Below are 27,954 nucleotides of genomic sequence, written 5' to 3'. Positions count from 1 at the left end.
TACCCAGGAGGCTAAGGCAGAAGGATCACTTGAGCCCAGGAAGTTGAGGCTGTAATGACATAATTGCACTCCAGCCTGGGGCAACAGAGCAAGACCCTGTCTCAAAACAAAAAAGAGTGTGGGCAGCCCCCATGAGCTGGAAAAGGCAAAGAAACAAATTTTCCAGTAGAGTCTTCAGAATGAACACAGCCCTGCTGATGACTTAATTTTAGCCCAGTAAGACCTAGGTCAGACTTCTGACCTCCAGAGCTGTGAGATGAATTTATGTTTGTTTTAAGCCATTAAATTTGTGGTAATTTGTGGCAGCAGCAGTAGGAAATGACTGCAATCACTGATTCTGGCTGTTGTTTTCCTGGGGAACTTGAAAGCAAGATAGTTTGATATATTCCAAATTTTATATAATGTATATGTATTATCTTTATAACTGGGGAAATCTCATGCTTATTTTTGAATATAATTCTAAAATGGTAGTGAGGGCCGTGGTAGAAAGTATTGAGCTTTTAGGCTCACATCTGACGACACTGCAGTTGCTTCTTGATGTCTAACTCCATTTATTGAGAAATTTGACTTATTGTAATCAAGAGCTCACAAACAATTAAGCCCCAATTTAATGGAACATTGTTGAGGACCTGCAGAGTACCAGGCACCATCTGGATGTGTCCACTGACATGGATCTTTTCCATGGAATTCCTTAATTGGCAGAGGATGGCATTCCGTGGTGGGACAGTGTGCAGCTGCTCACTTCCCAGCACACTTTCCCTGCGCCAGCTTGCTCTGCCATGCTGGGTGGCTGTGGTGTCGTTCTGGCAGTAGGGGCTGCTGCTAGTCCAGACCAAAGAGGCGGAGCTGAAGGGTTGAGGGGTGATGTCGGACAGAGTGGAAGCGGAGTTAATACTGTGGGGGCTGGTGAAAGAGGTGATGGTACTGATAGGAGAGGGGTCTGGGTGAGTAGAGGTGAACTGTTCCACAATTTGTCACAATTAGGACACTGCACTGCTACAGAGATGTCCTTGTTCTTGCAACATGTTGATTTCCTTATTCTCCTTTGGTTATTTCTGACCAGCTCAGATGGACTAAAGAGAAGGTGGCCGTGATGTGTCTGAATGCAAAGGTTGAATAACCAACTTTTTCTTCACTTCCTCCCAACTCCGCAGTCTGTTACACAAAGTTCCTGGTGCTTTGTCCAGCATAACTTTCAGACTCCTGTTTTCTCTCTCCAGGCACTGTTTCCTAGCACACCGTCAACTCGCCATTCTCCACCTTACTCTAAGACTTAAACTTTCAACTCTGTCTCTACCTTGTTCCCTCATCTTGGAACAGCCTTCTCCCCACTTAACATTCTTTTATACTTCAGAGCTCAAATCAAATGTCCACTGCTTTTTTTTTTTTTTTGAGACAGAGTCTCACTCTGTCACCAGGCGCCAGGCTGGAGTGCAATAGTGCGATCTCAGCTCACTGCCACCTCTGCCTCCCGGGTTCAAGCGATTCTCCTGCCTCAGCCTCCTGAGTAGCTAGGACTACAGGTGCACACCACCATGCCCAGCTAATTTTTGTATTTTATGGAGACGGGGTTTCACTATGTTGGCCCGGATGGTCTTGATCTCTTGACCTCATGATCCACCCACCTCGGCCTCCCAAAATGCTGGGATTACAGGCGTGAGCCACCGCACCCGGAGCCAACTGCTTTTTACGACAATAAGTGAAGCCACCTGCCAGGACTTTTATATATATTACATTATCTAATCCCTTCCATTTTGAGTCTTAAGCTTTCTCATCTTCCGGTTGTGTGTGTGTTTGAACCTGGAATCTGTTCTGTACTTGGTGCTGCCATATAAAACCTCCCCTCAGTCGGGACTCGCCACACATCACTGTTGCCCCTTTGTTATCATTTAGTTCATCCTGCTTCATAATTAGTTACTGCTTTATGTGTTTGCATCCTCCTTCTGCCTCTGCTGTCAGCTTTTTGAGGACTGTTACTTTGTCTTATTCTCCTGTGAGATGCATCTCCATGGAATGTAGGATGTTATGCTTTGTAACAGGCAGGTAGGCAGGCCAATGTGTACACACAAAACATACACATATATTAAGTTACATATTATGGGTTTCTTCTCTAGCTTCTTCTACCACCATGAATTTTTATAGAGTCCCAAGGTTCTGAAAAGGTTAGAATTTTCCACCCTATCACATCCTTTTAATGTGGAAAGTTCATGGGCATGTCATAGACTGGAGTTAGGAAGGGTTGCTAAAACTGTCGATTGCTGCTACTGTTTTGTTTTTTTTAAGATTTTAGCTAGCAGGACCTGTTGCTTAATGAAGTGGAGTAATGAACCTTGTAGAAATGGCTCCAGGGTTTCAAGGTGGAGTGGATGTCACTGGAAAGGAAGTATGAGAAAATAATTAACTTTAACACACAAGAGGCCACCCCTTCACCTCCCAGCTGAAGTCACCTTTCACTTATAAACGAGTTTTTGGGTAGAGCGGGGAGGTGGAGAGACAGGCAGTGGGAGACTGGTTTGACTTCTTGGTTCTAATGCTCTACTGATTAGGCAAAGATAGTTGAAGCCAGATTTGAAACTCTGCAGGAGGTTATTGAAGAGTTTCTAATCCATTAATAGAAGCATGGATATAAGTGAAAACTAGGTAATTTCACAGAAATATTTTTGGTCATTAGAAGAGCAAGTGGGTCTGAATGATTCTTTTTTTCTTTTCTTTTCTTTTTTTTTTTTTTTTTTTGAGAGCTGGAGTCTTGCTGTCACCAGGCTGGAGTGCAATGGTGTGATCTTGGCTCACTGCAGTGTCCACCTCTTGGGTTCAAGCAATTCTCCTGCCTCAGCTTCCCAAGTCGCTGGGACTACAGGCATGCACCACCACGCCTGGCTAATTTTTGTATTAGAGACAGGATTTCAACATATGTTGGCCTGGCTGGTCTCGAACTCCTGACCTCAGGTGATCCACCCACCTGCGCCTCCCAAAGTGCTGTGATTACAGGCGTGAGCCACCACACCCCACCCTGAATAATTCTTAAAGGAAATAAATGTTTGATGCCCTTCAGCAATGGCATCTCTTTAAAATACCGTTAGTTTGCCCCAAACTGAGGCAAGACTAGCATGTGCTTACAAAATAATCCTAATGTGAGAAATACAAAGAGATACCTCTCTTGCCAAAATCTACATATCTCCAAAGTTCAAAATTCGTTTTTATCATTTATTTCACTATATCTTGTATTTTACAAGATGACATAAACATTTAACAAAGAAAAACAAGAGAATATATTTCCCCAAAATAAAGCTTTCCTCACACCTCTTCTGTTTTTTTCTAAAACAAGTGTTTCCAGAAACAAAGACGTCTTTTTGTGGAATGTGTTTTTCCATTTACAAATGAGACGAAGGGATGAATGAAAAGAGCCATAACTGTTCGGCATTGACTAGCGTAGAAAGCAGTAGAACACTTCAGTTGTTTTTCCTCCCATCTTCCAATGACCTCTTCTCCATTCAGGGAGGGAATGATTGTCCACTTCCCTGACACACCTCCTCCTACTCTCTAGGATAAGAAAGAAGAGGCTGGGCCAGGCATGGTGGCTCATGTCTGTAATCCTAGCACTTTGGGAGGTGAAGGCAGGCAGATCACTTGAAGTAAGGAGTTCGAGACCAGCCTGGCCCACATGGTAAAACCCCATCTCTACTAAAAATACAAAAATTAACTGGGCGTGGTGGCACATACCTTTAATCCCAGCTACTCGGGAGGCTGAGGCAGGAGAATCAATTGAACCCAGGAGGTTGCAATGAGCTGAGATCATGCCACTGCAGTCCAGCCTGGGCAACAAAGTAAAACTCTATCTTAAAAAAACAGAAAAACAGGAAGCTGACAAAAGCCTGGGCTACATATTCTGGAACAAAACACACTTAATCTTCAACTATCAAAGTAAAAAAAAAAAAAAAAAAAAAAAAGAAATAATTTATAAATTCTATCATTTTTCTTACCCAGACTTTCTTTCTGAAACATACATCCAGTTACAAAAACTTTAGCCCAAGGGTATATTTTAGGATATTTGAAAATTTCTAAAGGAAGAAGAGTATTGGATTCTATTCACCCTTTCCAATGGCCAATGTTGTCATTGAAGCTTAGCAATAGTGTTACAATTTCAAAGATAAATGGTGATTTCCAAGACTATTAATGACCCAGGATCCTTCTAGTTCTCATTTCAGAGAAAATATAGAGGAGAGGGGGAAAGCAGGGAAAGGGAGTGGAGCAGGAGTAAGAAATTTTGCGGACACATTCTTCAGGTTAATGTTTATTGACATAACTAGGTTTCAAGTCACAGTTAACAACTATCAAAGTCCTAATTATATTACACAGAACAAATCTAACCTCCTCTAGCAGTGGTTCTCAAAGTTTAGTGCATCCAAATTACCATAAAGGCTTGCTGAGACAGATTGTGGGCCCCACTCCCAAAATCTCAGCTTCAGTAGGCAAGTTGAGATGTGGGGGACAAGTATTTGCCTTTTTTTTCCCTTTGGAGACAGTGTCTGGCTCTGTCACTCAAGCTGGAGGGCAGTGGCATGATATGGGCTCACCGCAACCTTCACCTCTTGGGTTCAAGCCATTCTCCCACCTCAGCCTCCCGAGTAGCTGGAATTAAAGGCACATGCCACCATGCCTGACTAATTTTTGTATTTTTAGTAGAGATGGGGTTTCACCATGTTAGCCAGATTGGTCTCGAACTCCTGACTTCAGGTAATCGGCCCACCTCAGCCTCCCAAAGTGCTGAGATTAGAGGCCTGAGCCACCGCACCAGGTGAAGTATTTGCATTTCTAACAAGTTTTCCAGGTGATAACGATACTATTAGCCCATAGTCCCCACTTTGAGAGCCACTATCCAACAGCAGTTATTCTCAATTCTGATTCTGCATCAGAAGACTCTTCTTGTGAGGCTTTTAAAAACATCTTAACACCTAGGCACCACCTCAGGCCCACTGAGATAGAATCTCTGGGGTTGGTCTTGTCAAAGATAAAAAAAGGCTGGCTACTAAAGTGGATAGTTAGCAGAGAGTTTAAAGGTGGATAACGTCTATGCACCGATAACTACTGCAGTAGGAAGGAGGGGCCAATGTGAAGCTTCACTGGGACACGAGACAGACTTTTTAAAAGCTGGTGGTGCTAAAGGAAATGTGCTGAAGGGCGTAAAGGGGGCACTGGTGCATGTGACTAGGCCATCTGGTGGTTTGTTAATTGGCACTACCCAGAGGAGAAACAAACATCTGGTAGTTTCAGGATAGGAGAGGCAGTGGCGTAAGTTAAAACAGCGCATCTACCAAGGTTAGGCCCTTCCCCTCCACAGGGACAAGATCAAGTGTGAGAATTGTCTCCTTGAAGGTTTGCATTTTAAAGAGATGGCTCTCAGGCCCCTGAGAAGACAGTTCTGGGTGGTAGATTTACATTTCAAAGGGTCAGAGAAAGGATTTATAATTGCAGGCTTTCTAAAATAACTGTAGTTAGACGGGGTCTAGGGACCTACATGCCTGTCACCAGATTTTGGCTGGAACAAACAGTAATTCTCCTGGCAGCATAGAGCTTTCTTAGGCAGGAACTTGAGGAAGCTGGAGTTGTCATCCTAAAGATGTGGACTTGAGCTGTGAGAAACTATGCTACTGTCTGTTCAGGTCTCTTAGTGTGTGTGTGGTGGAAGAGCAGGGATGGATAGGGAGTGGACAAAATCATTTGTACATAGTCAGCAGTTTCTACAGGCCAAGCTTGTGGTTCAGTTAAAAAGAGAGTTCAGGCTGGGTGCGGTGGCTCACGCCTGTAATCCCAGCACTTTGGGAGGCTAAGGCGGGCGGATTGCCTGAGGTCAGTATTTCCAGACCCATCTGGCCAACATGGTGAAAACCCATCTCTACTAAAAATACAAAAAAGTTAGCTAGGCTTGGTGGCACATGCCTGTAATCCCAGCTGCTCAGGAGGCTGAGGCAGGGGAAATGCTTGAACCAAGGAGGTGGAACTTGCAGTGAGCTGAGATCGTGCCACTGCACTCCAGCCTGGGTGACAGAGCTCCGTCTCAAAAAAAAAAAAGGTTCAGAGGAACCTGGCTAGAGTTTGGGTAAGGAGAGAGTTTTTGTCAGTCTGCTTAATTCTAGTAGTAACTGCCCAATGGGTTCACCTTGCCTGCTGCCTAGACAGAGCTATTTATCAAGACAAGGAAATTGCAATAAAGAAAGTAATTCACACAGAGTCCACTTTTCAAGAGACCGGAGTTTTATTACTACTCAAATCAGTCTCCGGAGCATTTGGGGAGCAGAGTTTTTAAAGCCAACTTAGTGGGTAGGGGAAAGCCAGTGATCCAGGAGCACTGATTGGTCAGGGATGCAATCGTAGGGAATTGAAGCTGTCTTCTTGTGCTGAGTGGGGGCCACAAGATCAGATGAGTCAGTCAATCAATCCGGGTGGTGCCAGCTAATCCATCAACTGCAGTGTCTGCAAATATCTCAAGCACTGATTTTAGGAGCAGTTTAGGGAGGGTCAGAATCTTGTAGCCTCCAGCTTCCTGACTCCTAAACCATAATTTCTAATCTTGTGGCTAAATTCTTAGTCCTACAAAGGCAATCTAGTCCCCAGACAAGGAGGTTTGTTTTGGAAAAGGGTTGTTACTGTCTTTTTGTTTTGTTTTGTTTTGTTTTTGAGACAGATTGTCTCTCTGTCACCCAGGCTGGAGTGCAGTGACGTGATCTCAGCTCACTGCAACCTCCACCTCCTGGGTCCAAGTGATTCTTTTGCCTCAGCCTCCTGAGTAGCTGGGATTACAGGGGTGCACCACTACATCCAGTTAATTTTTGTACTTTTAGTAGAGTCGAGTTTTCACCATGTTGGCCAGGCTGCTCTCGAATGCCTGACCTCAAGTGATGTACCCACCTTAGCCTCCCAAAGTGCTGGGATTACAGGCGTGAGCCACCACACCCAGCTAGCTTTGTTGTAAACTATAAACTAAGTTCTTCCCAAAGTTAGTTGAGCCTTTATGTCCAGGAATGAACAAGGATAGCTTGGAGATTAGGAGCAAGATAGAGTCAGTTAGGTTAGATCTCTTTCACTGTCTCAGTCATAATTTTGCAAAGGCGGTTTCATAGTGACCAGGGTTAAAAACGAATTCCTACACAGTACTAGTACAGGGGTAAAGTTTGCTAAAATGCATTTATTTTTATTATTTATTATTTATTTATTTTATTGTACTTTAGGTTCTGGGGTACATGTGCAGATCATGCAGGATTGTTGCATAGGTACATACATGGCAATGTGGTTTGCTGCCTCCAACCCCCATCACCTACATCTGGCATTTCTCCCCATGTTATCCCTCCTCGACCTCCCCACCCACCCCCACTGTCCCTCCCTTGGCCCCCCACAACAGACCCCAGTGTGTGATTCTCCCCTCCCTGTATCCATGTGTTCTCATTGTTCAGCACCCGCCTATGAGTGAGAACATGCGGTGTTTGATTTTCTGTTCTTGTGTCAGTTTGCTGAGAATGATGGTTTCCAGATTCATCCATGTCCCTACAAAGGAACCAAACTCATCATTTTTTATGGCTGCATAGTATTCCACGGTATATATGTGCCACATTTTTCTTGTCCAGTCAATTGTCAATGGGCATTTGGGTTGGTTCCAGGTCTTTGCTATTGTAAACTGCTGCAATGAACATACGTGTGCATGTGTCCTTATAATAGAACGATTTATAATCCTTTGTGTATATACCCAGTAATGGGATTGCTAAATCCAAACGGAATTTCTATTTCTAGGTCCTTGAGGAAGCGCCACACTGTCTTCCACGATGGTTGAACTATTTTACACTCCCACCAACAATGTAAAAATGTTCCTATTTCTCCACATCCTCTCCAGCATCCGTTGTATAATGATCGCCATTCTAACTGGCATGAGATGGCATCTCAATGTGGTTTTGATTTGCATTTCTCTAATGACCAGTGATGATGAGCATTTTTTCATATGTTTGTTGGCCTTATATATGACTTCTTTTGAAAAGTGTCTGTTCATATCCTTCGCCCACTTTTGGATGGGTTTTTTTTTTTTCTTGTAAATCTGTTTTAGTTCTTTGTAGATTCTGGATATTAACCCTTTGTCAGATGAGATGCGTAGACTGCAAAAAAATTTTCCCATTCTATTGGTTGTGGGTTCACTCCAACGATTGGTTTCTTTTGCTGTGCAGAAGCTCTGGAGTATTAATTAGATCCCATTTGTCTATTTTGGCTTTTGTTGCCAATGCTTTTGGTGTTTTAGTCATGAAGTCCTTGCCTATGCCTATGTCCTGAATGGTTTTGCCTAAGTTTGCTTCTAGGGTTTTTAAGGTGTTAGATCTTATGTTTAATCTTTAATCCATCTGGAGTTAATTTTAGTGTAAGGTATCAGGAAGAGGTCCAGTTTCTGCTTTCTGCACACTGCTAGCCAGTTTTCCCAACACCATTTATTAAACAGGGAATCCTTTCCCCATTGCTTGTTTGTCAAGCTTGTCAAAGATCAGATGGTTGTAGATGTGTGGATTTGCCTCCAGGGCCTTTGTTCTGTTCAATTGGTCTGCATGTATGTTTTGGTACCAATGCCATGCTGTTTTGGTTACTGTAGCCTTGTAGTATAGTTTGAAATCAGGTAGCATGATGCCTCTGGCTTTGTTCTTTTTGCTTAGGATTGTCTTGGCTATGTGGGCTCTCTTTTGGTTCCATATGAAGTTTAAGGTGGTTTTTTCCAGTTCTGTGAAGAAGGTCATTGGTAGCTTGATGGGGTTAGCATTGAATCTATAAATTACTTTGGGCAGTATGGCCATTTTCACAATATTGATTCTTCCTAACCATGAGCATGGTCTCCATCTGTTTGTGTCCTCTCTTATTTCCTTGAGCAGTGGATTGTAGTTCTCCTTGAAGAGGTCCTTTACATCCTTTGTAGTTGTATTCCTAGGTATTTTATTCTCTTTGTAGCAATTGTGAATGGGAGTTTGCTCATGATTTGGATCTCTGTTAGTCTGTTATTGGTATATAGAAATCTTTGTGATTTCTGCACATTGATTTTATATCATGAGACTGCTGAAGTTGCTTAATAAGTTTAAGGAGATTTTGGGCTGAGATGTTAGGGTCTTCTAAATATACAATCATGTCGTCTGCAAATAGAGACAATTTGACTTCCTCTTTTCCTAATTGAATACCTTTATTTTTTTCTCTTGCCTAATTGCTCTGGCTAGAACTTCCAATGCTGTATTGAATAGGAATGGTGAGAGAGGGCATCCTTGTCTAGTGCCAAAAAGGAATGCTTCCAGTTTTTGCCCATTCAGTATGATATTTGCCCATTCAGTATGAGACCTTTCCTTACTTCTCATGTGGGCATTTATTGCTATAAATTTCCCTCTAGACACTGCCTTAAATGTGTCCCAGAGATTCCGGTATGTTGTGTCTTCATTCTCACTGGTTTTGAAGAACATCTTTCTTTCTGCCTTCATTTCATTGTTTATCCAGTTGACATTCAGGAGTCAGTTGTTAGAGAGATCCAAGATGGCTGATTACTAGCAGCTCAGGATTGTAGCTCCCAGTGAAAGCGCAGAGAACGAGAGGACGCCACACTTACAGATGAATTTTTGTGGCTGACAGACCAGGAGATTCCCAGCAGAGGAGCCACACGGGTCGCCAGCATGACTCTTGTGGCCGGCGTGGCGATTCTTGGTGCAGAGTAAACAGGACTGGGTCCCCTTTTGGTCGACGTTTGGAGCGGCGGGAAGGCGGAGTCGCCTATTCAGCTGATTGAAGACCAGAGATTCCCGGGCAGAAAAGCACCACAAATCTTAACGCTGCTGTTTTAGCTGGTGCAGTGGGTTGCTCAGATTCTGGTGCTGGGAATCAACAAGTTGGACGTCCACTCAGAGACCTAATTTGAAAGTCAATAATTACAAAGATGACAGGTGGATAAATTTACAATGATGGGAAGAAAGCAGCTTAAAAAGGCTGAGAATATCCAAAATCAGAATGCCTCTCCCTCTACAGGGATCACAGTTCCTCATCAACAAGGGAACAAGACTGATGGAGAACAATTGCATTCCAATAACAGAATTAGGTGGATAATAAGAAACTTCTGTGAGTTAAAAGAACATGTTCTAGCCCAATGTAAAGAAACTAAGGACCTTGAAAAAAGGAGTCAGTTGTTCAGTTTCCATGAAGCTGTGTGGTTCTGAGTTAGTTTCTTAATTCTTAGTTCTAATTTGAGTGCACTGCTGTAGTCTGAGAGACTGTTATGATTTCCGTTCTTACACCTTTGCTGAGGACTGATTTACTTCCAATTATGTGGTCAATTTTAGAGTAGGCACCATGCGGTGCTGAGAAGAATGTATATTCTGTGGATTTGGGGTGGAGATTTCTGTAGATGTCTATTAGGTCTGCTTGATCCAGATCTGAGTTCAAGTCATGGATACCCTTGTTAATTTTCTGTCTTGTTGATCTCTAATATTGACAGTGGAGTGTTAAAGTCTCCCACTAATATTGTGTGGGAGTCTAAGTCTGTTTGTAGGTCATTAAGAACTTGCTTTATGTACCTGGGTGCTCCTGTATTGGGTGTGTATATATTTAGGATCATTAGCTCTTCTTGATGCATTGATCCTTTTACCATTATGTAATGCCCTTCTTTGTCTCTTTTGACCTTTTTTTTTTTTTGAGATGGAGTTTCACTCTTGCTACCCGGGCTACAGTGCAATGGCGTGATCTCGGCTCACCGCAACCTCTGCCTCCTGGGTTCAGGCAATTCTCCTGCCTCAGCCTCCTGAGTAGCTGGGACTACAGGCATGTGCCACCATGCCCAGCCAATTTTTTGTATTTTTAGTAGAGACAGGGTTTCACCATGTTGACCAGGATGGTCTCAATCTCTTGACCTCATGATCCGCCCACCTCAGCCTCCCAAAGTGCTGGGATTACAGGCGTGAGCCACCACGCCTGGCCGATCTTTTTTGGTTTAAAGTCTGTTTTATCAGAGATTAGGATTGCAACTCCTGCTTTTTTTTGCTCTCCGTTTGCTTAGTAAATCTTCCTCCATCCCTCTATTTTGAGCTTATGTGTGTCCTTGCATGTGAAATGGGTTTCCTGAATACAGCACACTGATGGGTGTTGACTTTTTATCCAATCTGGCAGTCTGTGTCTTTTGATTGGAGCATTTAGCCCATTTACATTTAAGGTTAATATTGTGATGTGTGAATTTGATCCTGACATTTTGGTGTTAGCTGGATGTTTTGCCCATTAGTTAACACATTTTTTTCACTGTGTTGATGGTCTTTACCATTTGGTATGTTTCTGGAGTGGCTGGTACTGGTTGTTCCTTTCCTTGTTTAGTGCTTCTTTCAGGAGCTCTTGTAAGGCAGGCCTGGCGGTGACAAAAATCTCTCAGCAATTGTTTGTCCATAAAGGATTTCTTTCTCCTTTGCTTTTGAAGCTTAGTTTGGCTAGGTCTGAAATTCTGGGTTAAAAGTTCTTTTCTTTAAGGACGCTGAATACTGGCTCCCACTCTCTTCTGGCATATAGGGTTTTTGCAGAGAGATCCGCTGTAAGTCTGATGGCTTCCTTTGTGGGTAACCTGACTTTTCTCTCTGGCTACCCTTAGCATTTTTTCCTTCATTTCAACCCTGGTGAATCTGACAATTATGTGCCTTGGGGTTGCTCTTCTTGTGGAATATCTTTGTGGTGTTCTCTGTATTTCCTGGACTTGAATGGTGGCCTTGCTTGCTAGGTTGGGGAAGTTCTGGAAAGTATCCTGAAGAGTGTTTTCCAGCTTGGATTCATTCTCTCCGTCACGTTCAGGTACACCTATCAAACATAGATTAGGTCTTTTCACATAATCCCATATTTCTTGGAGGCTTTTCTTTTCACTCTTTTTTCTCTAACCTTGGCTTCTCATTTTATTTCGTTGAGTTGATCTTCAATCTCTGATATCCTTTCTTCTGCTTGGTGGATTCGGCTGTTGAAACTTGTGTATGCTTCACGAAGTTCTCGTGCTGCATTTTTCAGCTCCATCAAGTTATTTATACTCTTCTCTAAGCTGTTTATTCTTGTTAGCATCTCATCTAACCTTTTTCAAGGTTCTTAGTTTCTTTCCATTGGGTGAGCACATGTTCTCTTAGCTCTGAGAAGTTTGTTATTATCCACCTTCTGGAGCCTGTTTCTGTCAATTCATCAGATTCATTCTTCATCCATCTTTGATCCCTAGTTGTTGAGGAGTTGTGATCCTTTGGAGGAGGAGAGCCATTCTGGTTTTTGGTATTTTCATCCTTTTTGCACTGGTTTCCTCCCATATTAGTGGCTTTATCTACCTTGGTCTTTGTAGTTGGTGACTTTTGGATGCGGTCTCTGATTGGACATCCTATTTGTTGATGATGAAGTTATTTCTTTCTGTTTCTTAGTTTTCCTTCTAAAAGTCAGGTCCCTCTACTGCAGGACTGCTGGAGGTCTGCTTCAGACCCTGCTTGCCTGGGGATCACCCACGGGGGCTGCAGAACAGTAAGTATTGATGCTGGTTTCTTCTTCTGTTATCTTCATCCCAGAAGGGTACCTGCCAGATGTCAGCCTGAGCTCTCCTTTATGAGGTGTCTCTTTGGGTATACAGGGTTCAGGAAGCTGCTTGAGGAGACAGTCTGTCTCTTATAGGAGCTCAAGTTCTGTGCTAGGAGCTCCGCTGTTCCATGCAGAGCTGCTGAGCAGGTGCTTTTAAGTCTTCTGAGGCTAAACTCATAACTGCCTCTTTTCCCAGGTGCTCTGTCCTAGGAAGTTTGGCTTTATTTATAAGTTCCTGTCATGCTGCTGCCTTTTTTCATAGATGCCCTGCCCCGCATGAAGTAGTCTAGCTACAGTCTGCCAGCAGAGGTGTTGCTGAGCTGACGCAGGCTCTGTCCAGCTGCTGTGTGAACTGCCTCAGTAGTGGTCTTCACCCTTCCCCACACTGAGCTGGACCATCCTGGGTCCAGCTGTGCTTGCTGCAAAACTCTCAATCCAGAGCATTTCAGACTGCTTGTTTTGTGGGGGTGGTACCCACCGAGCCAGGTTGCTTGGTTCCACCTCTGCCCCACCTGTTTCAGTTGAATAAGTGGCTTTGTCTCCTAGGCATTCCAGGCACTAGTTGAAATGGCCACCCAGATTTGTGTGAGTTTCTGTGCACCAACCTGGCACCAGCTGAAACTGCCATGCTGAAAACTCATGGCACTTTTTGGCCCAGGAATCTCCTAGTCTGTGGGCAGTGAAAATGTGTTTGGAAATGCAGTGGGCACTCACCCTCTGCGTTGTTCTTGCTGGGAACTGCACTCCTGAGCTGTTACTATTTGGCCATCTTGGATCCTCCCACAAAATGCAATTTATTTTATAAAATGTTCCTGATACTTACACCATTGCAGATGCAATTAGCAAACAGGAAGGTTTTCTGCACTACAGTATGGTGTGGACATGTATGGAGTGTTTCAAAGCACCTACAGTTATCTTGTATTTTATAAAGTGACATTTCAATCAAGTTCCAAATCAAGGAAGATAAAGGACTGAGCAGTAATTGCAACAAATAGCCTGAATTCTTTTTTTCCCCTCAATATTTAAAAATATATATTCAGGGACATCTGACTATTGACCGTTAGAGCCCTAGGGCAAGCCTCCAGACCCACCCCCTCCAAAAAGAAAAAACCACACATATTCCCAGGGCAAATCATATCAAATGATAAACCCCTGGTTGAAGCATTTTTGTTTGGGGGAAATTATGTTAAAATAAACACCAAATAGATCTTTGAAAGAGATAAAAACTAAAAAGAAAATGCTTGACGGGAGAATTTCTTTGGCGATGATAGGGCTGAGCTGGTTATGATATCTGCTATGGCCTGAACTGTTTCCCCTACAATCCCAAATCCATATGTTGAAGCCCTACCCGGCAATGTGATGGTATTTTGAGATAGAGCGTTTAGAAGATAATTAAGATTAAATGTGATCATGTTACTGGAAAGGTGTCCCAATCCAGACCCCCACAGAAGATTCTTGGATCTCACACAAGAAATAATTTGAGGCGAGCCCACAGAATAAAGTGAAAGCAAGTTTATTAAGAAAGTAAAGGCATAAGAAATGGCTACTCTATAGGCAGAGCAGCATCATGGGCCACTGGTTGCCCATTTTTTTATGGTTATTTCTTGATTATATGCTAAACAAAAGAGTGGATTATTCATGAGTTTTCTGGGAAAGGGGTGGGCAACTCCTGGAACTGAGGATTTTTTAGACCACATAGGGTAACTTCCTGACATTACCATGGCATTTGTAAACTGCCATGGCACTGGTGGGAGTGTCTCTTAGCATGCTAATGTATTATAATTAGTGTGTAATGAGCAGTGAGGGTGATCAGAGGTCACTTTCGTCACCATCTTGGTTTTGGTGAGTTTTGGTCACCTTCTTTTCTTTTTCTTTTGCTTTTTTTTTTTTTTTTTTTGAGATGGAATCTCACTCTGTTGTCCAGGCTGGAGGAAACTGGTGCCATCTTGGCTCACTGCAACCTCCACATCCTGGGTTCAAGTGATTCTCCTGCCTCAGCTCCCATAGTAGCTGGGACTACAGGAATGTGCCACCATACCCAGCTAATTTTATTTTTTGTAGAGATGGTGTTTCACCATATTGGCCAGGCTGGTCTTGAACTCCTGACCTCAGGTGATCTGCCCACCTTGGCCTCCCAAAGTGCTGGATTACAGGTCTGAGCCACCACACCTGCTGGCCAGCTTCTTTACTGCAACCTGTTTTATCAGCAAGGTCTTTATGACCTGTATCTTATGCTGACCTCCTATCTCCTCCTGTGACTACGAATGCCTTAACCTCCTGGAATGCAGCCCAGTAGGTCTCAGCCTAATTTTACCCAGCCCCTATTCAAGATGGAGTCCCTCTGGTTTAAATGCCTCTGACAGTCATACACATGAGATCCTAATGCAATGGGATTGGTGGCCTGACAAAAGGAAGAGAGAGAAATCTTTCTATTAAGCATAACTGAGAAAAGGCCATGTAAGGACACAGTGAGAAGGCCTCTGCAAACCAGTAAGAGAGCCCTAACCCAAAACCAAATCAGCCAGCATTTGATCTTGGACTTCCCAACCCCCAGATCTGTGAGAAATACATTTCTATCATTTAAGCTACCCAGTCTATGGTATTTTGATATGGCATCCTGCACAAATTAAGACAGGATAATTTCTTCATTCATTCATTCACTATCCCTCTTTTAGGCACTAGAGATAATGGCAATGACCAAAATAAGGCTCTAGCCTTCGAGGAGCTGTTATTCTAGAGGGAAAAAACAAGCAAGTCAACTAATAAAATAGTATTGGGTGAGAAATGATAAGTGATGAGGAGGAATAAAGCAGGGTAATGAGGATAGAAAAGTGGGGAGCAATTATTTTTTGCAGATTGGTCAAGGAAGGCCTCACGTGTCAGATGATACTTAAGCAGAGACATGAAGAAGGTGAGCTTTGGGTTATCTGGAGGAACAGGATCCTGGGCAGAGGGAACAAGTGCAAAGGTCTGGAAGCAGAGCATGCTAAGTTCAGGGAATAGCAAAGAGGCCAGTGTGTCTGGGGCTGAGCAAGCCACGGGGAGAGTAGTAGCAGTTGAGTGACCACGGCACAAGCTGTGTTGTGTAGAGCCTTATAGATCTCTATAAGGGCTCTGGCTCTAATTCTGGGTGAAATGAGAAGCCATTTGTCTTAATCCATTTTCTGTTGTCATAACAGAATACCATAGACTAGCTAACTTATAAAGAAAACAAATTTATTTCTTATAGTTCTGGAGGCTGAGAAGTCCAAGAGCATGGTGCCAGCACCTAGTGAGGGCCTTCTTGCTGCATAATGCCATGGCAGAAGACATACAGCAAGAGTGCCCTGTGTGAGAGAGCAAAGGAGCAAAGGGGTCTCTCTGCCCTCCCCTGCCCCCGCCACCCTCCCCTCCCCTCCCTTCCCCTCCTTTCCCTTCCCTTCCCTTTTCTTTTCTGGACAAAGTCATGCTCTGTCACCCAGGCTGGAGTGCAGTGGCATGATCTCAAATCATGGGGATTAAGTTTCCAACACATAAATTCTGAGAGACATATTCAAACCACAGCACCACTGAAGGATGTAGAAGTCAGGAGTGATATGATTTGACTTCCATTTCAAAAGACACATTCTTATTGTTGAGTATATAGTGGTGACTTGGGGAAAAAAGCAGAAGGAGAGAGACTTCATTGAAAGTAGATAAATGGCTATCAAGAGTTTTAGTCTATTTTGGTTTGATTTTTGAGACAGCTAATGGTTTCATCTTCTTGCAGGCCTCAAACAATGATTTTGTTCATATTACTGGGTTATTTAAAAATTAAATAGAAAATATAGGCCGGGTATTGTGGCTCATGCCTGTAATCCCAGCACTTTGGGAGGCCGAGGCGGGCAGATGGCCTGAGGTTGGGAGTTTGAGACCAGCCTGACCAACATGGAGAAACTCTGTCTCTACTAAAAATACAAAATCAGCCAGGCATGGTGGCGCATGCCTGTAATCCCAGCTACTCGGGAGGCTGAGGCAAAAGAATTGCTTGAACCCAGGAGATGGAGGTTGCAATGAGCTGAGATCCCACCACTGCACTCCAGCCTGGGCAACAAGAATGAAACTCCATCTCAGAAAAACAAAAACTGTAAAAACAAACAAAAAAGCTCAACTCTAGTTCAGACAAGTGAATGTGTAAAATGAGATTTATTCTTTAGTGCATTTCTACTAAGAATGCTGGGCCCCAAGAAGAAAATTGAGTTATTGTTTATTTTTTCCCCAGGCAATTAATTTTTTTAAATGTAGACACTCTTTGTTGATCAAATAGAGATTAATTTTGTTTTTGTAATAGGTGAAGCATTCACAGAGTTCAATATGTAGAATATATAAAACGGCCACCAGTGATATATCCCAGCTCTTATCCCTGAAACACCTAATTCCCCATCCTTCTGTTTCTTTGTATTCTTTCAAAGTCTTTCTTCTTTCTCTTTCTTTCTTTCCTTCTTGCTTTCTTTTGACAGAGTCTTGCTCTGTTGCCCAGGCTGGAGTGTTGGAGGGCAGTCACACAATCACGGCTCACTGCAGCCTCAAACCCCTGGCTCAAGCAATCCTCCCACCTCATCCTCCCGCGTAGCTAGGACTACAGGCACATACCACCATGCCTAGTTAATTTTTTTCTTTCTTTTTTTTTTTATACACAAGGTCTTGCTATGTTGCCCAGGTTAACCTGGAACTCCTGGCCTCAAGAGATCCTCCCACCTTGGTCTTCCAAAATGCTGGGATTACAGGTATAAGCCACCTTGCCCAGATGATAGTCTTGTCTTTTTTTTTTTTTTTTTTTTGAGATGGAGCTCCTGACCTCAGGTGATCCACCTACATCAACCTCCCAAAGTGCTTGGATTACAGGCATAAGCCACCACACTTGGCTGATAAGTCTAAGTCTTATAAATAAACACACATGTATATATCTGTGTGTGTATGTATAAGGATAAATTTTTCCCCTTTTTGCATAAATAATAGCATGTTTTGCCTACAATTCTCATTTGCTTTATACACTTAATATATTATTAGAGATCATTCCATACCAGTACATTAAAAGCATCTTCATTCTTTATTATAGCTACATAGTATTTCATTAGATGGATGTATCATAATTTATTTTACTAGTCTCAAAATAGTTTTAAATTAATATAATTGCAATTGACAACTCTAAAAACAAATTATAATCCAGTTGTCCAACCACAGGAGAAACACATTTATACACAAGCTAAATTATTATTCTTACAATGAATTTAATATTTTCTTAAATATTTCCAAAACTTAAGACTTAGCTCCCCATCAGTGGTGATATTTTAAAAAGAAAATAAGATTGACTCTTTCAGTGTATAAGGGATTCCATTGGGATTATCAATGGTACGTTAGGAATTTTTATAAATTTGTTAGGTTGAAACTGATAAAATCACCAAAAAGAGCTTTGAATGTATATGTCAAGAGTTCCAAAAAATGTAACTTATTGCAGTGGAATCATTTATGTGCTCCAAGAGCCTTACTTGCTTATAGGTGAGTGGAACTGTGTGTAATTACCCAGAAAATTCAGTGCATGTCTTAGCTGGATAATTTAGTCTCTTCACTAACCAGACCCTCCTTCCCACAATATTGCTTGCATTTTTCTACTGCTTGACGTAGTAAACCTGTATTTCTTTTCAATTATAAAATAAAAACCTCTAGAGTTAATCATCTCTCTCTGCCTTATATTCAGTGGGTTCTGATTTAGTAGTCCCATATAAATTAAAAGTTATATTTAGTGGTATTGAAAGTAAAGTTTAAAAATATATTATTATAGAGTAAAACTGACGTATTTTTGTGAACAGGTCTATGAATTTGCAGACATGTATGTATAGATTTATACACCATCACAATAAGCATAGAGAATATGCTCATCACCTCCAGCCCCCTAAATTACATTACATCTAGTTATAGACACCTCCTACCTCTACACATGATAGGAGACAACTACTGATGTTTTCACCTCCATAGTTTAGCATTTTTAAGAATGTCATAGAAATGAATAATACAATATAAAATCTTTGGAATTATCTTCTTTCACTCAGCAAAATGCTTTTGAGATTCATCCAAGTTGTTGCATGTATCAATAATTTGTTCTTTTATACTGCTCAGTACTAGAGCATTGTATAGATATACCAGTGTTTGTTTATCCATTTACCCAAAGAATGACAAAATTTGAGTTTTTCCAGTTTTTAGTGAGTATGAATAGAGTTACACATATATGTATACGTTTTTGTGTGAACATAATTTCCCTAGGGTAATTATCTAACGGTAGGAATGCTGGGTCACAGGTTAAACGTTAGTTTAACTTTATAAGCAACTACCAAAATTCTTTTCCCAACTTGTACCATTCTGCATTTCTGCCAGCAATGTATGAGAATTCAGATTGACCTACATCCCCTCTGGCACTTGATATTGTCAGCATTTTTTACTTTCAGCCATTTTAATAAGTGTATAGTAGTATTTTATTGTGGTTTTTTTTCTTTTGCATTTCCTTAATAGGTAATGATGTTGAACATCTTTTCTTACGCTTATTTACCATTGTACATTCTCTACTGAAGTGTCCAAGCATTCTACCAATTTTTAAATTGGGTTGCTTGATATTTTTATTGTTGATTTTTGAGAATTAAAAAATATATGTATTCTAAATACAAGCCATTTGTCAAATACATGATTTTCAAAAATTTCTCCCATTTTATTGCTTGTCTTTTTTTTTGGTCTTAACACTTTACAGAGCAAAAGTTTTACATTTTGTGAAGTTCAGTGTATCAACTTTTTTTTTTATAGATCATACTTTGGTGTTATGCCCAAAAACTTTTTGCCTAATACCAACTCAAAGATTTTCTTCTGTGTTCCTTTGTCAAAAGTCAACTGACTTTTAGTAGTATGAGAATGACTGGGCAAAAAAAAAGAAAAAGAAAAAAACTGACCAACTGACTGTATATACTTTTTTTTTTGAAACAGGGTCTCATTCCTGTCGCCCAGGCTGGAGTGCAGTGGCACAATCATGGCTCACTGCAGCCCTGACTTCCTGGGCTCAGGTGATCTCCCACTTCAGCCTCTCAAGTAGCTGGACTACAGATACTCACCACCGTGCCTGGCTAATTTTTTTGTACTTTTTACAGAGAGGGGTTTTTGCCATGTTGCCTAGCCTGGTCTCCAACTTCTGGGCTCAAATGATTTGCCCACCTCAGCTTCCCAAAGTGCTGGGATTATCAGCATGAGCCACCACACCTGGCCACAACTAGCTATATTTCTGTGGGTCTGTATCTGAACTTCCTATTCTGTGATCAGTGTGTCTATCCCCCAGCCAATACTCTAATGTCTGGTGGTAACTTTATGTTGTCTCAACATTGGGTATTGTCATTCCTCCAATTTTATTCTTTTTAAAAATTGTATGACTTTTCTAGTTACACTGCCTTTCCATACACATTTTAGAATCAGCTTGTGTATAACCACATAATTGGAATTGTGCTAAACCTACAGACCAAATGACATCTTCCAATCCATGAACATACATCTCCCTGTTTACTTAAGCCTTCTTTTATTGCCTTCATCAACATATTTTGAAAATAATTATTTCAATTTTTGTGGATACATAGTAGGAATATATATTTAGGTGATTCATGACATGTTTTGATACAGGGATGCAATGCATGATAATCACATCATGTAAAATAGGGTATCCATTCCCTCAAGCATTTATCTTTTGTATTACAAACAATCCAATTATACTTTGGTATTTTTAAACGCGCCATGAAATTATTAGACTATAGTCATCCTGTTATCGAATACTAGGTAGCATTTTGTTTTCAGCATATGGATTGTATGTTTTGTTAGATTTATAACCATGTATTTCATTTTTTGGCTCTACTGTAAATAGAATTTTTAAAATTTTAGTTTCCAGTTGTGTATGACAGTATATGAAAACAGAATTCATTTTCATGCACCGACTTTGTATCCTGTGAAGTTGTTAAACTCATTTATAAGTTCTAGGAGGCTTTTTTTTTTTACAGGTTCCTATATATACAATTATGCTGACTGAATAAGGACAGTTTGTTACTTCTATTCCAGCCTGTGAGCCTTTTCTTTTCCTTGCCTGATTATACTGGTTAGGACTTCCAGTATGATGTTGAATGGGAGTCTTGAGAGTAAACATCCTTGCCTTCTTTCCATTCACAGCATTCAAGGTTTTGCCATTAAGTATAGGGTTGGCCTATAAAGTGTTCTCTCCTCTTTTCTCTGAAAGGATGGTGTTGGTGTGTTTCTTCTCTAAAATGTTTGCTAGAATTAAGCAATGAAACCATTGGGGCTGGAAATTTCTTTTTCCAAGTTTTAAACTAAACCAAAAATTCAATTTCTTTAAAAGGCAGGCTTTTAATAAAAAATTCCCATTAAACATTTTTTGAAAAACCAAACACCATTAGAAAGATTAATGCCCATTTAACACTTAAAATTCATTTCAATGTACTAGCTGTTGAGGGTAGTTTTAAAAGAAAGAGACAATGTGTCCTACCTTAAAACAATTATGGCACAATACTGGTGAAAAGTCATCTCAAATGGATCTTTGCAAATATGTGACAAAGAAAGAAATATGATGGAACAATGGTTAAGAGCATCCATGGATTTTGGCAAATGACAAACTTAGATTTATATTTGGTTCTGCCACACTGTAACCTTGGGCAATTAACTTGTTGAACTTTTTTTCCTTCTCATCTATAAAAAAGATATATATATATATATATATATATATATATATATATAATTGCTGAGTTATGTAAGGATTAAGTGACTTAATGCTTGTCAAGAGCTTCATACAAAGTAAATACCTAATAAGTAGTAGCTATCATTAGTGTGACTTTTCAGGAAAAATTACAACCATGTAGAGAAAAGTAGTATAGTGCTATAGATTGAAAGTAAGTACCTTTCATCATGCTAGAGAATTGTGAAACCAAACATTCTAAGAAAATTAAAGAGTTTATGTTTTCAATTTTATTATTCTGTAAAAGATTAGCATTGGGTAGTTTTAAATTCACAGAAAACCATATAGCTCTAGATTTATAATTTTTTTTTTGCAACTACATTCTAACTTTTTGGAATGTTCTCTTTATCAAATACTACCTTATAGTCTCTTATTAAATGAAAATTTGCTTGCTATTCTTTCCAAGTAAAATTTTTTAATGCACCATGCTCTCCCTCTATCTGCCCTGTCCAATGTCTTGATACCTTTCCTGCAGGACAAGTAGAATTGCCCAGTTTTTAAGATACACTATATTCTTTTCTTTTTTTGAGACCGAGTTTCGCTCCTGTCCCCCAAGCTAGAGTGCAGTAGCGCAATTTCGCCTCACTGGAACCTTTGCCTCCCGGGTTCAAGTTATTTTCCTGCCTCAGCCTATCACGTGGCTGGGATTACAGGCATATGCCAGCATGCCCTGCTATTTTTTTTTTTTTTTTTTTTTCAGTAGAGACAGGGTTTCACCATGTTGGCCGGGCTGGTCTGAAACTCCTGAACTCAGGTGATACACCCACCTCAGCCTCCGAAAGTGCTGGGATTACAGGCATGAAACACTGTGCCTGGCTAAAGATACACTGTATCAATTTATTGTCTTAATAAATGAGGTAAAAACAAGCAGACTGGTGCAAGTGGAATATCAAATTAGCTTAAATGAAAAGCAAGAAAGCAGACAATTTACTTTGGAGATGGCCTTTCTTCTATCAGTCATGACATTATTATGGTCTCAGCAAAACTGATTGTTTCTGTTTAATCAATGTTTCTCATCTTTTGCTAAGTTGGCTGCCTTATCTTTTCACGTATGCCTAGTCTTCAAAAACTTAGAGAATTAAACACTACTGGGGACAGTCAGGCATAAAGTGTGAGGTAGGCAATGCTGTAAGATATAGAAGGGAGAGAATAGTGTTACTGCAGGTAGAAGAAAGAACTTTTAGGAGAGGATGGAATTTCAAAGAGACTTTGAAGGTTGGGAAGCCTTTGGGGAGAACAAATAAAAGAAAGGTGGCAGTGAACGCTCTGGATCGCTGAAAGACGAACAAAAAGGCACACAGGTATGAATGAACTTAGTGTTTATGTTGCGTGGGGATAAAAGGTGGAGGGTGGTTTGGAAAAGCAAATGCGCTGGAACATGAGTGCCCACAAGTGTATATCTGAGGCAGAGGGACTGGGACGTTTGTCTTTTATAGACAAACTAAACTGTTAACAGAGGTGGTATAATTTAGTTATTTAGAGTATGGGCTCTGGAGCTAGGCTTGCCAAATTGTAATCCTGGCTTTGTAAAGGTGTCTCCTCCTCTTCCCCCCCACCCCCCACCCCCACCCCTTTCCCAGGAGGACAGAAGTTAATCACTGGAGACAACTCTGGACCCTTAGGAATCAATAATACATAACAAAGTTTATTACCTAGCTTTCATATTCCGCTAGTTCTCTCATATAGTCACCTTCCCAAATTTGCTATGCTAGAAACTCAAAGTCCTTTCCTTTATAGAATTTTTCTAAAAATGTACTGTTATTTTGTTAAGCTGCTATGTAAGAACAAGTTCTAACCACTACCCTTTTGAGTTACTCATTCTTAACTGTGCCATGAAGAGGTTAATAAATGTTTGCTTTTATTAATTTGTCTTTTGTCCATCTAATCTGCATGAACTAACTTAACTAACTAACTTAATGAACTAACTTAACATGGGTAGAGGGAAAATGATGTTTTTTCCTCCTCTACCAATGTCAGGAGTCAGATTATGGAATGTTTTGAAAACTAACAGAATTCTCAATCTCTTGACCGCCCACCTTAGCCTCCCAAAGTGCTGGGATTACAGGCATGAGCCACCATGCCTGGCCCGGAGCTTTTCTTTTTGGGCTGAAATTCAGCCCCACTTGCCCCGTTATGCAGGGAATGATCTCCACAACCTTGCTTGGTGGCCCTAGACCCGACCAAGCCATTGGTCATTGTAATCAATTCCTTAATGTTTTGCCACATCCTTGTCTCCCTCCAATCCATTTTCCATGTAACAGAGGGATTATTTTTAAATCACCAATGTGATTACTTCATCCCCCACTTTTAAAATTTTTCCATGCATTTCTGTTGCTGTTAGGATGAAATCACAACCCCCTAACATGGCCCGCAAGGTTCTGAATGATCTTGTTCCTAGCTCCCTCTTCATCCTGACTGGCACCATTCCCCTTAATCCTAACTTTTGGCCACACTGCCTTGTTTTGTTTCCTGAAACTTGCCAAGCTTCCCCCTACCCCAAAAGACTTTGCCTGGAAAGTTACTCATGACTTAGTTTGGCTAATGTCTACTATTCCTTCGGGTTTCAATTTAAATGCCACTTCTTCAGGGAAGCCATTCCTGAATCCATAATCCAAAGTAGATTCCCTCACAGCACTCTATTCTTTAATCATACTTAACAGATTTGTAATTGTATATTCACTACTGACTTGTTTAACATCTTTTTCCTACTCTATACTGTAAGGTCCAAAAGGGCAGGTATCATGCTTGACTTAGCCTGGTGCCTTTCATTTATCCAAGTTTCTTTTTTTTTTTTTTTTTGAGACGGAGTTTTGCTCTCATTACCCAGGCTGGAGTGCAATGGTGCGATCCCGGCTCACCACAACCTCCGCCTCCTGGGTTCAAGCAATTCTCCTGCCTCAGCCTCCTGAGTAGCTGGGACTACAGGCACGCGCCACTATGCCCAGCTAATTTTTTGTATTTTTAGTAGAGACGGGGTTTCACTATGTTGACCAGGATGGTCTTGATCTCTTGACCTCGTGATCCACTCACCTCAGCCTCCCAAAGTGCTGGGATTACAGGCTTGAGCCACCGCGCCTGGCCCATTTATCCAAGTTTCTATAAGTGTATAGTGTATAAGTGTTCTCTATGTTATCTATTATGTTGCTGGCAAAGCCCTTCTCTATGCCAGCTATTTAATAGATGATAGAGAAACTTTCAACCAATCAACAAGCAAAGCAAGCAGACAAGATGATTATGAATGCCATGGCACTATCATATCATAGCTCACTGCAGCCTCAAACTCCTGAATTCAAGTGATCCTCTCACCTCAGTCTCCTGAGTAGCTGCAACTACAGGTGCATGCCACTGTGCCTGGCTAATTTTTATTTTTTATAGAGACAGGGTCTTGCTATGTTGCCCAGTTTCATCTGGAACTCCTGGCCTCAAGCCATTTTCCTGCCTTGGCCTCCCAAAGTGCTGGACTACAGGTGCCAGCTTGTCTTGTTCATTGATGAACCCCAAGTATGTTGTTAGGATAAAGCTGACTGCTAAACATAACTGAAGAGTCTGCTTCATTCATGTAAAGTCCAAAATAGGTATTCCTAATGGGGTAGATGGTTCTTCTCCAAGAGTTCCAATTCAGGAACGAAGACTCCTAATTAGTGGTTCTGCCATCTTCAGCATGCAGCCATAGAAGGAAAAAGAGAGGCTGGGCATGGCCGCTTATGCCTGTAATCTCAGCACTTTGGGAGGCTGAGGCAGGAGGACTGCTTGAGGCCAGAAGTTCAACAGTAGTAAGTTGCTATCTCTACCAAAAAAAAAAAAGAAGGGAAAAAGTATGAAAGATTGCTTGTGGGAGTTTCTTCTCGTTTTTTTCTTTAACAATGGGTTAAGGCTGGATGGCTACACCTAACTTCAAGGGAGGTTGGTCAATGGACAATGCAATTCTATACTAAGAAAGAAGAGTAAATGGGTTTGGTGATCAGCTAGTACCTTCAACAATACCTGGCACAACATTCCATTATGAAGAAACAAAGATCAGTTAGAAATGGAGCAACACCTGTGAAAGAAGGGAAGAAAAAAATGTAATGGAACTTGTTCTACAAAAGTTTATTAATGTATACACAGAAATCAGTATTATATCTGATCTAAGAGTATAATGAATCCTTCATTTCCAGGATTCTAGAGGTGGTCTCTAAAATAAAATTAGTGAATTTATAGATTTGTTTCTCAGGACAATAAAGTTTAAAAAATTAATGTATTTTCCACTTTAATTTGTCACCTTCAAGTTTTCCATTTTATTTCCTCTGGGTTTTAGTCTTCCCATATCTGGTCACTTCACTAAGTTCACCAAGTCACTTAAGTTTCTCCTTCCTTAGGTTTGGATGGTTGCGTGAGGACAAGCTCATAGTTAAGGCAATCTAATAAAACAGAACAGTGACAGATGTATACTAAACATAAGGGAACCCATGTGGATGGAGCCACAGCAGTTTGGAACTTGGAGATGTGACCCTAGATCACCATATACATTGTTTGCATATATTTTTATGGTATTCTTTATAATTTTCTGCTCAGAAGGAAACTGTAGAAATTAAATACTGCAGAAATTTGAATTCTACATTCAGACTAGAGCAAACACATGGTCACGTGTGTTAATCTGTTTGTACTTAGCTTTCCCATTCTAAAACTGGTTTACTTGTCCTGGACTAAATCTTAGTATTAAGAGCACAGAAACACAGGGATCTAAGGGACCTTATTCACAAGCATTCACCTTAACTGAGTCAATTCAGAAGGGACCTAAAATCTATTTTTTATCCGCCGTTTATCGATTTATCCGCCTGAGAGAGAAAAACGTGAAACATTTTTGAACTCTTATCAATAGATTTTAGCTTACTTTTCCCAAAAGAGAATCCTCCCTGAGGTAGCTGGAGAGCACAGTCCTGGAGAGCAGTTCCGCACACAGGGGAAGGAAATTTTAGAGTCGAGCACTGCAGGCGGAGACCCAGTGCGGCTGAAAACTGGCGGTGCGGGTGTTCCCGTGATCCCTGGAAGGCAAAGGACTGCACTTCCATCAGAAAGTTAGAGACGCCGGTGCAGAGTAGCCAGGAGTCCTGTTCACTCGGCAGGAGCAGGGGTGCCGAGTGGGGGGGATCCTTGGTCCCGCAGCCCGGCAGCAGTCAACAGCCCGAAGTGCTGGGCGCGGCGCCACAGGACGCCCGTCACGCCGCACACCTCCCTGCAAGCGAACGCGGGAGGCCCCGCCGGGCCGCCGTAGCGCTGCGGCTCGGGCCGCTCCTCCCGCACCGCCCTCCGCCCCCAGCCTCCCGGCGCCGCGGCAGCTCTGGGCAGGCAGCGCCGCCGCCGCCGCCGCTTCCTCCTCTGCAGCCGTTTGGCCGCTGCGTGACGCGTCGTTTCCTCCCAACATGGCGGCCAGGGCAGGTTGGCGGTGATGGAGGCCAGTCTGCGGCCGCGGAGGGTGCTAATCCCCATAGTAGCCAGGGCAGCCCTGCTCTCGCCGGGCCTCTGAGAGCCGCCACCACCTCGTCCCTCAGTCCCCGGCAGACAGCGGAGGCTGGGCTTACTCACCGCCGCCAGGGCCGGAGGGACGAGTGAGGGGCGGCCGGGACGCGACCTCCGGGCCAGGAGAAGCGGAGGCCCGACGGGCGCGGCCCTCGAGGTGCGGCTTCTCCGGGGCGGCGAGGACCTCGACGCCCCGCGGCTGGTCCCGATCACCCGCCCCTTCCTGATCCTGCCGCTGCCCTCCACGCCTCCACTCCCCCACCTCCACCCCTCTCCTTTCTCTCTTCTCTTCCTTCCTCTCCTCCTCCTCCCCTCCAGCCGCTGGGAGCCGCGGGTCGGACAAGCCGCCGCCTCCTTCTCCGCGTCCATGTATGAGGGGAAGAAGACGAAGAACATGTTCCTGACCCGGGCCCTGGAGAAGATTTTGGCCGACAAGGAAGTGAAGAAGGCGCATCACTCCCAGCTGCGCAAAGCTTGCGAGGTAGCATTAGGTGAGTGGAGAGGAGGCCCGGGGGGTGGGGTGCTGTGTGTGTGTGTGGCGGGGGTCGGAGGGCACGAGACGGGGACGCCCATGGGGGTTGGGGTCGCCCGGTGCTTGCCCGAGGCCCGCACCTCTGACCTCGGGGAGCCCTCACGGAGCCTGGCTGGAGTTGACAGGAACTCGGCTGGATGTGGGGCAGAGGCGGGGTAGAGGAAGAAGGGCAGTGAGCTGGGCTCGGGGAACGCGGGGCACCTGGGTTCGAGGGATGGACTTAATAAGAGTGAGTGGATTTTGTTGGTGGACCGTGAGGTACAGACTGGATACCACCCTTTGTGATGAAGCAGAAGATGAGCTCTTGTTTATTAGCTTGGAAATTGAGGTGGGGCCGATATGTCAAGATTGGGCGTGGGAAGGGTTCCGTATCACAATTAACAATAACTTTTTCGTTTGGCGAGGTACTTCGGGAAGATAGGCTGCTGAAGTTGTTTCCTTGTTGACAGTCTTGAGAAGGGGTTTGCAAGAGGTACAGCTCATTCTAACATCTCTCCGCCTCCGCCGCAGGAAAAACATAAGAGTAATTTTGTATTTGACTGGGCTGACCTGGAAGAACAAGACCAGT

The 27,954-nt window shown here is 42.4% G+C and overlaps 2 protein-coding genes across 8 annotated transcripts in view; one reads left to right on the top strand and one right to left on the bottom strand.

The window, feature by feature from the left end:
• Positions 1 to 534: 534 nt before the first annotated feature.
• On the bottom strand, positions 535 to 27,364 carry LOC108588643 (uncharacterized). 2 transcript variants are annotated; one of them, XM_078352597.1, is made up of 3 exons: positions 26,229 to 27,364; positions 25,328 to 25,394; positions 535 to 2,372 (listed from the first exon to the last, which is right to left on the bottom strand). In XM_078352597.1, exon 1 carries the CDS (start codon positions 27,248 to 27,250, stop codon positions 26,450 to 26,452), a length of 801 nt encoding a protein of 266 aa, XP_078208723.1. In that variant the 5' UTR covers positions 27,251 to 27,364; the 3' UTR covers positions 535 to 2,372; positions 25,328 to 25,394; positions 26,229 to 26,449. The 2 variants fall into 2 exon arrangements, 1 of the variants encoding a protein (XP_078208723.1); XR_013527874.1 differs by lacking the exon at positions 535 to 2,372 and adding an exon at positions 25,005 to 25,142 and having other exon boundaries at positions 26,229 to 26,366.
• ARFGEF1 (ARF guanine nucleotide exchange factor 1) overlaps positions 26,745 to 27,954 on the top strand; it is a 167,653-nt gene continuing 166,443 nt past the window's right edge. For all 6 annotated transcript variants that reach the window (XM_078352578.1, XM_078352577.1, XM_035276406.3 and 3 more), the window contains exon 1: positions 26,745 to 27,345. In XM_078352578.1, coding sequence (XP_078208704.1) covers positions 27,222 to 27,345 — 124 coding nt within the window. In that variant the 5' untranslated portion in view covers positions 26,745 to 27,221. The remainder of the gene's footprint in view (positions 27,346 to 27,954) is intronic.

This window comes from Callithrix jacchus, chromosome 16, assembly GCF_049354715.1.
Source record: "Callithrix jacchus isolate 240 chromosome 16, calJac240_pri, whole genome shotgun sequence".
In the NCBI taxonomy this organism is placed as follows: Eukaryota; Metazoa; Chordata; class Mammalia; order Primates; family Cebidae; genus Callithrix; species Callithrix jacchus.
This window is presented reverse-complemented; position numbering and strand designations above follow the sequence as displayed.